This window comes from Poeciliopsis prolifica, unplaced genomic scaffold (assembly GCF_027474105.1).
Source record: "Poeciliopsis prolifica strain line A6 unplaced genomic scaffold, Auburn_PproV2 SCAFFOLD008, whole genome shotgun sequence".
NCBI lineage: Eukaryota > Metazoa > Chordata > Actinopteri > Cyprinodontiformes > Poeciliidae > Poeciliopsis > Poeciliopsis prolifica.
Genome location: NW_026562383.1, coordinates 15,005,896 through 15,019,425, shown reverse-complemented (window position 1 = coordinate 15,019,425; position 13,530 = coordinate 15,005,896). Strand labels below are relative to the sequence as shown.

General features: G+C 38.2%; 1 protein-coding gene across 12 annotated transcripts in view; it reads right to left on the bottom strand.

The window, feature by feature from the left end:
- obscnb (obscurin, cytoskeletal calmodulin and titin-interacting RhoGEF b) overlaps positions 1-12,216 on the bottom strand; it is a 53,993-nt gene extending 41,777 nt beyond the window's left edge. For 9 of the 12 annotated variants that reach the window (XM_055033232.1, XM_055033233.1, XM_055033237.1 and 6 more), the window contains exons 1-14: positions 11,970-12,216; positions 9,803-10,886; positions 6,823-7,092; positions 6,371-6,631; positions 5,275-5,580; positions 4,925-5,191; positions 4,711-4,817; positions 3,760-3,928; positions 3,348-3,623; positions 2,995-3,276; positions 2,069-2,344; positions 1,714-1,989; positions 1,316-1,597; positions 954-1,235 (exon numbers count right to left, since the gene is read on the bottom strand). In XM_055033232.1, the coding sequence (XP_054889207.1) occupies positions 954-1,235; positions 1,316-1,597; positions 1,714-1,989; positions 2,069-2,344; positions 2,995-3,276; positions 3,348-3,623; positions 3,760-3,928; positions 4,711-4,817; positions 4,925-5,191; positions 5,275-5,580; positions 6,371-6,631; positions 6,823-7,092; positions 9,803-10,877 (4,129 nt within the window). In that variant the 5' untranslated portion in view covers positions 10,878-10,886; positions 11,970-12,216. The remainder of the gene's footprint in view (positions 1-953; positions 1,236-1,315; positions 1,598-1,713; positions 1,990-2,068; positions 2,345-2,994; positions 3,277-3,347; positions 3,624-3,759; positions 3,929-4,710; positions 4,818-4,924; positions 5,192-5,274; positions 5,581-6,370; positions 6,632-6,822; positions 7,093-9,802; positions 10,887-11,969) is intronic. The other 3 variants (XM_055033241.1, XM_055033242.1, XM_055033243.1) reach the window with 2 other exon arrangements.
- Positions 12,217-13,530: the final 1,314 nt, after the last annotated feature.

The following is a 13,530-nucleotide window of genomic DNA, read 5'->3' as shown; positions in this document are numbered from 1 at the left end:
TCTTTTACTCTGTAAAAGTCACAGAGTAAAATTTTCAGCATGTAATAGGCTGAAATGAGATTCTGTCATTGCACTGATTAATCCATCCGAACTATCAAGCTCTGTCTGTCGTGGAACGCTGCATTTGGAAATGTTAGGAGCTTTTTGAGAAGCTCAGAGTAAGGGTCAGGATGTGCATTCTGTTGAAAATATACAAGTAGACAACCTTTTTTGTAAAGCTAATGTGCTGACCACACTAACTGCTAATGCTAGACTTTATTTTAATAAAAAAAAAATATTTGAAGCAGTAAGGCACTGTTTCAGAATGACTGCTCAGAAACAGAGCAGTCACAACACATGATTTGCATTGTGTCCTTTCCTCCTAAAGTAAACAATTAAGATTTGTTAATGTGAAAGGTAGAATATATATATATATATATATATATATATATATATATATATATATATATATATATATATTATATATATATATATATATATATATATATATATATATATATATATATATATATATATATATATATATATATATATATATATATATATATATATATATATATATATATATTATTATTATTATTATTATTATTATTATTATTAATATTGTTCTTACAGATTTTTTATTGAATTAATTTGTAAAGGCAATTTGTCAAAATTTATCAATCAGCAAGTCAAAGTTTTATTAAAACCAAAGATCAAAAATCTACTTTCAGCCAGTGTAAACAAATGTTTTACTTGTTCATATAGAATTTTTACACTTGCTTATGCTGACTCAGTTAATTTTGGAAGTTGCTTACTTTATGTTCTTCTCTGCCTTTTATTTTGAACCCTTCAAAAAAACTGCTAACAAAAGGTCCAAGCAATTGAAACTTTCAGAAAAGCAAAGCTGTGAAATAAATCCAGTACAAAGATATGCCCTCAACAGAAATAAATATTATTTTCTTTACTCCTACCTGCCACATGAATCTTAAAAGTCAGCTTCTCTGTCCCAGCCTCACAGATGTATTCTCCAGCATCCTTCCTCTCGACACTGTCAATCATCAGCTGGCGACTCTTGGCCTTTGACTCTATATGTATGGTTTTGCTGGATTTCAGCAGCTTGCCATCCTTGTACCATTTCACCTCTGTCTTTGCATCAGCAACCTCACAGCTCAGAGAGGCTTTCTGCGACAGAATGGCTTTCACCTCCTTTTGGACAGACTCCTTGTTGAAGAAGACTGTCTTAATCTGGGTCTCTGTAAAAAGTAATAATGGAAAACGTCTTGAAGCTGCAACTGAGGTGTATTAAACTTTGGTGTCGAAAAAAACGCCTTACCTTCAACATGCAACTTAAAAGCCAGCTTTTCAGACGCAGCCTCACAAATATACTCTCCTGCATCTTTTCTTTCCACACTTTCAATTACCAGCTGGCGAATCTTGCCTTTTGATTCGGTGTGAATTGTTTTGGTTGAAGTGAGCAGCTTCCCATCTTTGTGCCATTTCACCTCTGTCTTGCTGTCAGCAACCTCACAACTCAGAGTGGCCTTCTGGGAAAGAGTGGCTTTCACTTCTTTCTGCACAGAATCCTTTTTGTAGAAGGCAGACTGGTCCTGCATGTCTATGTGAAGTAGGAATATATGACTTTGTTATCAATAATCTACTTTTTATATAATTTCCTACAGTTTCTGTAAAATATGTTGACCAGCTACATGTCAGTTTAGCTCTGGAACCTACCTTCCACTTGGAGTTTGAAGGAAAGCTTTTCCGCACCAGCTTCACAGATGTACTCTCCAGCATCTTTCTTCTCCAGGCTCTCTATCACAACTTGCCGACTTTTGCCTATTGACTCTGTATGTACCATCTTACTAGAAGTGAGCAGCTTGCCATCTTTGTACCATTTAACCTCTGTCTTCGTATCAGACACCTCACAGCTAAGCGTAGCTTTCTGAGACACAGTGGCTTTGACATTCTTCTGGACCGACTCCTTGTTGAAGAAGGCTGACTGGGCCTCTGATTAAACAGTCATGAAAGAAAACAAATCAGTAACTTCTCCTTAACAGCCTGATTTGTATGTGCCAAACATTTTTACCTGCCACACTGATCTTAAAACTCATCTTTTCAGACCCAGCCTCGCAGGTGTATTCTCCTGCATCTTTCTTCTCCACGCTGTCAATCACCAACTGGCGACTCTTGCCTTTTGATTCAGTTTGAACCGTTTTGCTGGAAGTCAGGAGTTTGCCATCTTTGTACCATTTTACCTCTGTCTTCATGTCTGCTACCTCACAGCTAAGGGTGGTTTTCTGTGAGAGAGTGGCTTTCACCTCCCTCTGTACTAACTCCTTATTGCAGAAAGCAGACAGAACCTCTGAAAGTAAAGGCAATAAAAAAATACAGTATTGGTATGAATAATAAATACAATTTCAAAAGACTACAAACTCTTTTGAGTTAAAACTGAACGGTTCTTCTTTTTTTAACATCAACGTGTGATGGCCTTCAGAAGATGACATAAAACCATTAAGACCTAATTCTCATGCAACGTCCGTGTGGAAATAAAAATATTTAAAAAAAGGAAACAATTGTGGGCAATGTAATTATGTATGTATGTATGTATGTCTGTCTGTCTGTCTGTCTGTCTGTCTGTCTGTCTGTCTGTCTGTCTGTATGTATGTATGTATGTATGTATGTATGTATGTATGTATGTATGTATGTATGTATGTATGTATGTATGTATGTATGTATGTATGTATGTATGTATGTATGTATGTATGTATGTATGTATGTATGTATGTATGTATGTATGTATGTAAGGAAGGAAGGGAGGAGGAAAGGAAGGAAAAAAGAACAGAAGGAAAGGAAGGAAAAAAGAAGAAAGGACAGAAGGAAGGTAGAATAGAATGAAGGAAAGAGAGAAAGAGGGAAGGAAAGGATTTGGGATAAGCAAACATCTCGTCTTACATGTCAAAACCTCCTGATTATAATAACCATATTTCAAAGTAACTGGTTCAGCCTTCCTACCTGATACAGTTATCTTGAAGACCAGTTTATCCCCTCCAGCTTCACAGGTATACTCTCCAGCATCAGTCTTCTCGATGTTTTCAATCACCAGCTGACGGGCGCTCCCCTTGGCCTCCAAGCATATTCTCTTACTTGACTCCAGCAACTTTCCGTCTTTGTACCATTTCACCTCCGTCTTAGAGTCTGACACATCACAGCTAAGTGTTGCTTTCTGGCTGAGGACGGCTTTAACATCCCTCTGAACTGACTCTTTATTGGAGAATGCAGCTACTGCTTGGGATTCTGAGAATAAAAACAAAGCACCCGCATGACAACAATTTGCATCATGTTACAAGCAGAAATATCAGTTTTACCTTTTATCTTGACATGGAATGTGACTTTATCAGCTGCTGTCTCACAAGAATAATATCCTTCATCATTTTTCTTGGCACTTTTAATGATAAGTTTCCTTTGGGTCCCTTTAGAGATGATAGTTGTTCTTTGGTCCTCACTAATTTCAACTTTATCTTTTTTCCATACAACAACAGCACTTGCAGAAGACACCTCACAGGTCAGCTCAAGATCTCCTTTAAGGGATGATGACATTCCCATGGGGCCTCTGGTTTTATTGAGAAATTTGGCAGGCTCATCTGAACAGAAGTAGAATAAAACTAAATTAATCCCAGTGATAGTAGTCGATAGTTATCAAAACAAAGCTTTTAGCCCAGGATGCTACATGTCCATTAGCGCAACATTATAACCATTTTAAAGTTCTAATCCACTTACCTTTCAGGGTCAGTCGAATTGACATCCTATCCTCAGATAAGACACACTCATAAAGACCCACATCTTCCTCTGTAACATTGTGAACCATCAGGATTCTCTTACGCTCTCTTATAATGGATTCATACTTCTTCCCCATTTTCACCTCTCGCCCATTCTTCATCCAAGCCACCTGAAAAACCAAACAGTCCAGTTTACCAAAGCACACAATCTAATTTTAAGATCCCTGATGGCACTCACAAAAACACTGAATCAGCCTTATCTGTCCCTTAGCACTGGCCAGAATCCATAAAGGCATTAACTCAGCATGGAGTCACCAACTTATATAGAGTTCTGCATGCTGGTGATCACACATTTTTTCACCTGAGCTTGTTGGTCTCCAGTACTGCACCTTCAGATTTAGCCTCTTGGGTGCCTGATGTTCTCCTTAGCCAACCTATTGGCTCAGAAAGCCATGCCTTGGTAAGTTTGCAGCTGTACCTTTCTATTTTCAAATAATGAACATGAAGTGCTCTGAATGAAATGTAAAAAAACAAGGGCTATTGTTTTCTAACCCAATCCTGCTGCAAGGTTCCTATCTGGTGTGCTCCTTGGTCTTCATAAAGCTGTTAGAAGCCTTCACTAAGAAGCTGTATATACAGAGAATTATTGGTAAGCTCCTTTATACTAACTAGTTAACTTCTGATGGATATTGGTTGCACTGGATTTTATTTTAGGGTATCATCAAAAAGGGAGCTGATTACATTTGCACACCAGATCTTTCAGAGTTTTACCTCTCCAAAATTTCTCTAATTTTCATGTTCAGGTTTGTGTTGGCTACATGACAAAATCTGAAAAGGTCTGAGGAGAAAATGCAAGGCTCTGTAAGAGGATACATTACTTTCCTCAACAGGATTTATTTTTTAAATATGAAAATGGCCAAAGTGATGAAAATAAGATGTTTTTCACACAAACCTGAGTTTCATAGTCTGACACTTCAGCACTCAGTTGAGCCGTCTCTTGGACACTGCAGGTTACAACCTCTGGATGGTCAGACTTGTTGGTGAATCTGATAGGAGGTGCTGTAACACATTTTTGTACTTAAATGCATGACTGAGTAAAAAATAAAGCTTGAGATTACTCTTACAAAAGTTAAGTGCAGCAAAATAATATTTTTTAAATGACATACCCTTCACAGATAGGATGCAACTGGTCTGAGAACCTCCACCCACAAACTTGATTTCAGTTCCATTCATTTCTATGGTCACGACTCGAATGAGCAATGTATGAATGTTCTTAGATTTGGTAATAAGATACTCTGATCCACTCCGCAGGAGGCGTCCATTTAGGGACCAGAAGCCTGAACAAACAGCCGACAACTCCACAGAGATGGAGAATTCCTCTCCAGAGACTGCAGAGCTGTTTATCAGGCCCTTCCTGATTTCTGCAGTGGGTTCTGGATAACAAAGACAAACATAGTATTTTTTAAAAAACAAAACACAGAAAACAGATGCTTTTCAAAAAATATAAAAGACTTACCAAGGTAGAAGCTGCCAGGTACTTCCAGAAAGGGACTCTGGCCAAAGTCATTTGTGGCAGAAATACGGAACTGGTAGCTAGCTTCCTCTGCAAAACTGCTTATGGTGGTCTCTGTGGTTGTGAGGATTTCTCCAGCATTGCATCTCTGCCAGGTAGAAGCACCAACTTTCCTCCTCTCCACGATGTATCCTTTAATGGGTACGGGACGGTCACTGTCAGGGGGAGACCAGTGAATGGTGATGGACGAGTCAGTCTTGTTCTGCACCACAGCATCGACTGGGGGATCAGGGGGATGCTTCCTGGGAGCTACAGTGGGGAAAACAAAAGTTGCAGATGTTCCTTTGACGGCAATACATTTTCATCTTTTCTTTTTTTCTTACATAACTATTGACAAGTGTGTCTTCAAGGTTGTATGGGAAAACTTTTGCCTACCTTTATTTATGATAGTTCACTTATATCTCCCTTACGACATTGTTTTTGTAGCATAAATCTGACATTAAGAATAGTATTTGCAACATCTGATAAACATTTTTGATGAAAACACAAAATTAAAACAATAGGACATATAAATTTAATTTATTACAATCTGTTCTACATACATCCTATTATCACATGAAACTTAGTCATAGAACGTGAAGTAACATACTTAGAATGTCATATGATTCATACACTTAAGCTCTTAGAAAAATGTTGTCTTTCACAACACAAAAGTTTAAATTTTTAAACGCTTGACACCCCTTTTCTGGTGTGGGGGCCACAATGAACCTTAGTTTAATTGCTGCTACCTCCATCAGATCTCAATAGCTCACTACGTCTTCAGACATCTATTTATAAATGTATTTGTTTTAAGTACATATACATATGTAGTGATTTTTTTGCATAGAAATTAAAACCATGATAAATTTGGCTTTAGGTTAGACATGCTGGAAATGCAGGTGTTAAAGTACATTGCAGGTGAAGGGCTCTTGGAATAGGTGGAGGCAGAAGTAGGTGCTTGCCAAGGCCAACCTTTCAATATTTATTGCAATAACTGTCTCTCACTATGTTATACAATTTACCACATATGAGAAAAGTCTTTGGAAATTATTTAACTCACCAGTGACAGAGAATCGTGTTGAAGTCTTACAATCTCCGGCCACAAAGGCCACCTCTCCAGAATCATTTGCCTGGCAGTCTTTAATTGTTAACGTGTACTGTCTAAGAACACAAGCAATTGAAGTACGAGAATCTTCCTTCAGTTTCTCGCCATTGCGAGTCCAGTAGGCATCTGGACAAGGATGCTCCAACTCAACACAAAAGATGACGGTGTCACTGACTGGAACGATCGTCCTCCGAGGAAGCTTCTTTGTGATATTACCTGGTACGTGGGAGTAAGATTACAGATAATAATACTTGATGCACAAAGAACAGCAAATATAAGCATTCATCTTAACATAATTAACCAGTGTGGTCTCACAAGCAGCTGCACTTGAAAAATGATTTATGAAACAAATGTCTTCAAAATTACACATAAGATGCCTGAAAATCCAAAGAGAACAGTTTCCCTACCCAGGACAGTGAGCTCAGCCACAGTGCGGCTGCCCTCTTTCATCTCGCAGATATAAACCCCATCGTCATTAGTGGTAACATTATGTATGGTAAGGCGGCGCAGAGTCCCATCCTCATCCATGTGATATTTGGTGTTGCGCTCCAGCCTAGTTTCCTCCATGAACCAGTCGGTCTGAGTGGCGATGAGTGGCACCTCACACATGAGTGTGGCTGAGGACTTTTCTTGTACCTCCACATCTTCCAGTTTCCTCTTGAATGGCACCTTTGGCTCTGACAAACAGAAAAACAACAAAATCTGCACATTTTTAAAATGACATAAAATGTTCTGAACTGCAGTGCAGTCGTTATTTAGAAGGTAGGAAATTACATGTTAAGTGAAGGCAATTCAGGATTAAATGCAGTGCACTCCAAAATTATTGTTACTTCTTGGAAAGATGTGTAAAAATGCAATGAAATAAGTTTAAATTGAAGAGGTATAATGTCAGTAAATTTTTAGAAAAATCAAACTTACAAAAGTAATAAAAACTTTATTTGATTTATGCTTTTTAAGGTAATTAGATTGTCTGAACTCAGATATTTTGTGTTCTGGTGTTTCCTTTTTGTTTGGTCTTTTATCAATGAATCCACAAACTATCACCACTGCTTCTACATCATCATTCATGGTATGTTGGGGGTTTTACTGGATTTTCTTCTGGAATCGGGATGTTCATGACTGGAATCGGTTCATATGTTGCTCCTGCCGTGTAACTGGACACACGAACCGATCGCACCTGTTGGACTTTCATCGGCTCGTGTCGTGTGTGGTCACAGAGGTTTGGAAAATCGGCCAACAATCCTTAAATCGTGATGTGTGATCCAGGCCTAAAACTCACAAGCTCCTCTCAACCAACTGCCCTAACGCTCTCTGACTCTGGTCGCTAAGGTAACATTTACACATCCCTTCAAAATAAGATACAGATGTGCCACAAAAACGACTTTTATTATGACTTTCATGGAAAATAAACTGCTTGAAAACAGCGCACTCTCTCCATCATTTGTCAATTTGTCATCATCAGAGTGCATGAAGGTTTTGAATCAACACAAATATATAATTTAATGATGTCATCCTCTGAGCCAAATTTTGTTCCTGGAGGAAGTGTCACTTGCAGTGGCCTAGAGAGGGTGAGTTCATCTGAGAAACTGTGAACTACTCATCACCAGTAGGAAATAGATGAAACACAACACCAACTTTCAAATGGTCAAGATGAATATAACCATGTAATTTATGGCCACTGACATTTAGGTAAATCTTAGGGTATAATACAATGATTTAAAATGGTAATTACAGTTATAGGTAGTGCATGGCATATTACAGCCCTTTTTACTGAGAAGCAAATGTGTGGTTATCTGAAGCTGAATATGCTTATCAACAACTGGGATCTACAATTTTATCTATAATATGTCAACTTTAAGAAAAATCTGTTTTTATCATTTTAATGTAGATGTAGGTTCGTGGTTCCCTAAGCTGATGGGATTTGGGCTACCTTTAGTGCTACAGAAAAAAAAATCCTAAAATCCTAAAATTGTGTATTTAAATAAATGTTGAACAAGTTCTAATATCCCTAGTCATCTACTTCTGATGTCCAAACTTGGATATTATAGGTATCAGCTGTCAGAAACATGGAATAAAACATTAAAAGAAAAATTCTGGGTGTTTAACAGTTTTTGTTAAATTAAAATATTACATTGAAAAACAATAATTTTCTTACCCTTTTGGGGTCAAAAACAAATCAGTAGAAATTTCTTGGAATTTAAATTTTGTTGGATTTGTTTTCATATTTAAATATATAAAATTTATAAAAGGCATACTTTCTGATGGTCCTCCCTCTTATCTCAACTTATACCACCAAAGTACATCATAATATTATTGATTATACTTTGCAGAGGTGAGTGTTTTTCACACCCTGCTCACAGTTTAATACAAATATACTACATTTTTCATGTTGATAAAGGCAACAACAACCAAAAAATGTCTTGTTTTTCTTTTTTTTTTTTTGGCTCTGGATTCTACTGCAAAAATCAAATTACGAAAACATGCATGAACTGAGATGACATTGGCACAGGGTCATCTCAGTTTTGTTGGCTGGCAGCAAGAAAGTCCTTGGTTCAAGTCATGGCCTGTGCCCTATGTGCTTGCTGTTCCAGTGGATGCTCAGGTTCTCAACAGGTACTTTGGTTTCCTCCTACTGTCCAAAACATGACTTGACTTATTGGGCACTAATTTCCCTTTAAGTATGCATGCATGGTTGTTTACAGTTTTCGTGTCAGTTTTGGCCTGTGGTAGACTGTTGCACTGTCAAGGGTATATACCCTACCTTTCACCAAATGACTATCTGCTTATCCGATATGGATAAGCAGATGTAGACAACGTTCCCACCCAAATTTTTGACTTCTAAGTACTTTTCCATTAATTTTCCCAACTACAATGTTTGTGATTTAAACTTTAACACATAGATAAGCCAGATCCTCCAAATACATCGTCAATGAATGTTAGTTTTTTTTCCTTGTTTGTTTTGTTTGCTTGTTGTCTTTTTACGGCATTCCCCAACAAACAAGACAAGTCAAAGTTCTGCTGTACCACAGCTCTAAAAAGTTTCTAAAGGTGATGGTACTTAGAAAGCTTTGTGTCCATTGAAGTTGTACTTGATACACAAATGTAGGTAATGGAGCAGCATCATTTTAAGATGTTGCTGACATAAAAAAGGGGTGGCCAACGAATAGCCCAAGGGACAATGATGTGCCACATTTTTTGTTTTTAATTTATTTTATAGTTAATAGTATCACACATCCTATTAATGAAAAGCAAGCGTAACGACACATTTTATTTAGTCATTAAATTTATATAATATATATAATGTGTTTTCATTTGCAAAATATCTTAGGGTGGTTTAGATGTATACAAATGTTTTTTTTTCAATGAGTGAACATTTTAAAACCTTACCTTTGACTGTAACCAGTACAGCACTGTAGGTCTGGCCTGCCATATTGGTGGCATTGCATGTATAGAGACCATTATCACTCTGTTTGCAGTACAGGATCTTGAGGATGAAGTTCTCAGCTTGATCCTCATAAATGACATGCCTGCGACCCTCACTGATGTTAGTTCCGTCCTTCCTCCAGATAATGTGTGGCTTGGGGTGACCCGTCACAAAGCAGCTGAGTTTTGCATGCTTGCCCTCAGTAACAGTGCAAGTGCGGGTGAAAACACCTTTAGGTAGACTGGCCAGCGCAGACGCCCTCAGCTCCTGCTCCAGGCTCAGGGAACTCAGGGCATATGTCATGTTGGCTTTGGAGAGGGAGCTGTTTTCCTCTGTGCGAAAGATAGAGATGTCCTTCTTCATTTCCTCTTTGCGCTTTTGCATGTGGGAGAGGAGAGAGGTACTCTTGTCTGCAGACATGTGCCGAGCATCCTGAGTATCCACCACAAGAGCTGCAGCAGCCTGGGAGCGGCCCACGGAGTTCTGGGCCCTGCAGATGTACGTGCCACTATCCAAGTTGCGCACACCTTGGATCTTTAAGGTGCTGCTTTCGCTGTTGGACATAATTTTGATGCGATTTGTTTCACCTAGGTAGCGCCCGTCCTTCTCCCACTCAAAGATGGCCTCAGGGTGAGCCATAACCTGGCAGTGGAAAACAACCTCTCCTCCTAAAGCCACTCGTGTGGAAGTGGGCTTCACCGTGAAAATGGGGGCCCTCTGAGACATCTCCGTTTGGAGGGCCACCTTCAGGGTCACGGCAGCATAAGCTTCCCCGATGTTGTTTTTGGCTCGACACATGTACTGACCACTGTCCTCAAGCGTGAGGTCATATATGGTCAGACGGTAAATGTCTCCATCTTCCACAGTTTTAAATCGCCCCCCAGACGAAAGCTTGAGCTTGTCCTTTTCCCAGGTGATTACTGGAGTTGGGTTGCCAACAACAGTGCAGCTGAGTGTAGCATCCTTGCCCACACCCACTGTGAAGGCCTTTGGGCGTGTGAGAAACCTAGGGGCTCCTCCAAACAGGTTTTGATCCATTTTTTACTTCTGTGATAAATAAAGCATATAAAGATACATTAATACAGCTACTACAACAAACAGTAATAAAGGAAGAATCTAAGGACAACTTGAGTTAAATATGACAACGGGTTAAAGAGTAAATATGGTAACATGAAAAAAATGTATTTAGAAATAAATTTTTCACAAAGAACTGATTTTTGTTTTTATTAAATAAGGAAGTAAATTTAAGTTTAGTTATTTTTGGTATCAATGTGTTTAAAATTAAGTTGGATACAGTAGTGTGATGTAAGAAGCTATTTTTAAGGAAAGTATTTTTTACTTTGTTACCCTCCTGTGGTTCATTCAGCTCAGTCTGACATGGAACAAGATGGATTTTGAAATATCAGCAACTCTTGTATACAGTAATTGCATAACACAATTAATAAAATTAAATATATGATATAATACATCATTATGCATATTAAAGTTACAGAATAAAGTCCTAATCAAAGCCAAATGAAACACCTCATATTATACTATTTTCTATGTGGACTCTATTCTAGTTTTATGTATTTTTTTATTGCATGCGGATTCTAATAATGTAAAGATTGGTATATTTATAGCTGTCAGCTCCTGTAACATTATACATTCTCCTTTCTCTGCACACATTCATCAAGCCAACCACATAAATCCACGCAGCCTGTTCAATAGTTTAATACCACAACAATAACTGAATTCCCATGTAACAAGGTCATACAGAAAAGATAGGTGTCTTTCAAAGACCTCTATCTGTGGCTCAGACCGCCTGTCCCAAAAATAACCTCAGCTGTCAGAGCCCATCTCTGCACATTGCCATTTGTAGAAACGAAGTGCTCTTTGATAAAGCCCCTACTTCGGAAACATGCTTTATTTCTAGCACAGTTCATTTTCTCTCTTCCAGTGAGCACAAAGGCTACAACAATAGGCTGAAATAAACAAAGTGAGGTAGACAGAAATTTCTTAAACTGGTTCTTCAATGCAAAAAAGTGACATAAACAAAACCAATACTGGAAGTTGTAGCCATAGCTAACAGTGACAGAAAATTAAATTATAAGTCTTAAAAGTGACATCAATTTAAACTGATACATTTACCTTTGAGTCTTCAACCTCTCAGGTAAATCAGCATCTGAGTCATGTGACTATTGGCTGTTACTAAAAATTTCCAGATTAAGGACCAGCTCTGAGTGTAGTAATCCCACCAAAAAAATGTTTGGTCTTCTTTGTGCACAAATATCCGTGAAATGATAGTAAATCCAGAAAGATGGAAGTTCCCCAGTCTCCTGTGGTGGGCTAGACTCCTTTTTCTTTTCTTCTCTGAGGGCTCATGATGCCAAATAGCTGACGTTCCGAGTTTGGCGCAGCCTCCTTTCCAAAATAGATCCTGTCATTTGCAGGGGGGATAGAAGATGGCCTCTGTTGGACAGGCCGGGTAACAGAGACACGGACACTGGCCTCTGTGGCTGGTCACTGCTGCTAGCTACACCCAGTTGAACAAAAATAAAAAAGAATATAACCAGGAAGAAACATGCTTTTTACCTTCAGGGAGGAATCGTTATGGCTAGATTTAGAAAGATGTAGGGCCCTGGGCTGTGTCCTGTCTTAGTGCCCCACCCATTCGAGTTTCTGTCTTGAACTACAGCAGATTGATTTGAGGTGTAAATTGTAAAGACTTGCTGAAGTTTGGCAAAGGCTATCATTTTGTAAAAATTAAATGTCACAGTATACAATGTTTAAAATGGAAAAGATAATTAAATGTCATCGTTTAGTTTGTTTTATACTAGAGGTCTAGCAATAATAAGTAAATAATAATAAAAACATAACCTCTGATGGAAAAAAAAAGGTTTTTGTGTCAAAACATTTCCCATACAATGAATTTTGAATCTTGCTTTGAAACTTCCAAATATTCTCCTGGCCATTGTAGCCACACTGCTCCATTGTCACTGACTCCTGTTTTTACAGCCTGATTCTCAGTTACAGAAAATTTACTGATGTAATTGGCTCGCTGCATAGAGGTTGTGGCATGTTGTTTTCCCACTGCTTCTACTGTGACAGCTGCAACTTAAGCAGCTGACCTTTTATTAAAATATGACCTCATACTGACTTAGGTGCCCGAATTAATACATTTTACTGGTTTCCAATCTGTGACATTTTTTAAAATGACAAAATCAAACAAATAATGTTCCACAAACCTAAGATTATAGCATTTTAAAATAACCTCTTTCCCATCAGAATAAAAATTAGCTCGTTTGTCTGGATGATTTCTTTTAAATCACTGATTAAGGATTGATTTATGACTTCCCCTGTGGGACCCTATTCCTTTGCTTCTGTGGTATTTTTTCAGTCTTTGACAGTGGGCTTTCCCCTCCCAGTTCCAATGACTGACAGCAGCAGGCCTCCTGGACCCTCATTTAAACTCATTGAAACTCTAGCAGACACTAATCCACTATTGCTGCTTGTCTCTGTCTCATCCTGTTCTGTCCACTGTCTATGGTTTCCATGTCGCAGAAAGAACATGGAGGAGCTGCCCGATCTGATCAATGACTCTACAGCTGTTGAAAGCTTTTAGGTTAGTTGCATGTCGTCATGCAGAGGTGTAAAATAGAAAATGATTTATGAGACTTGAGTTATCCTATCCTAAATTTATGACAAGTTT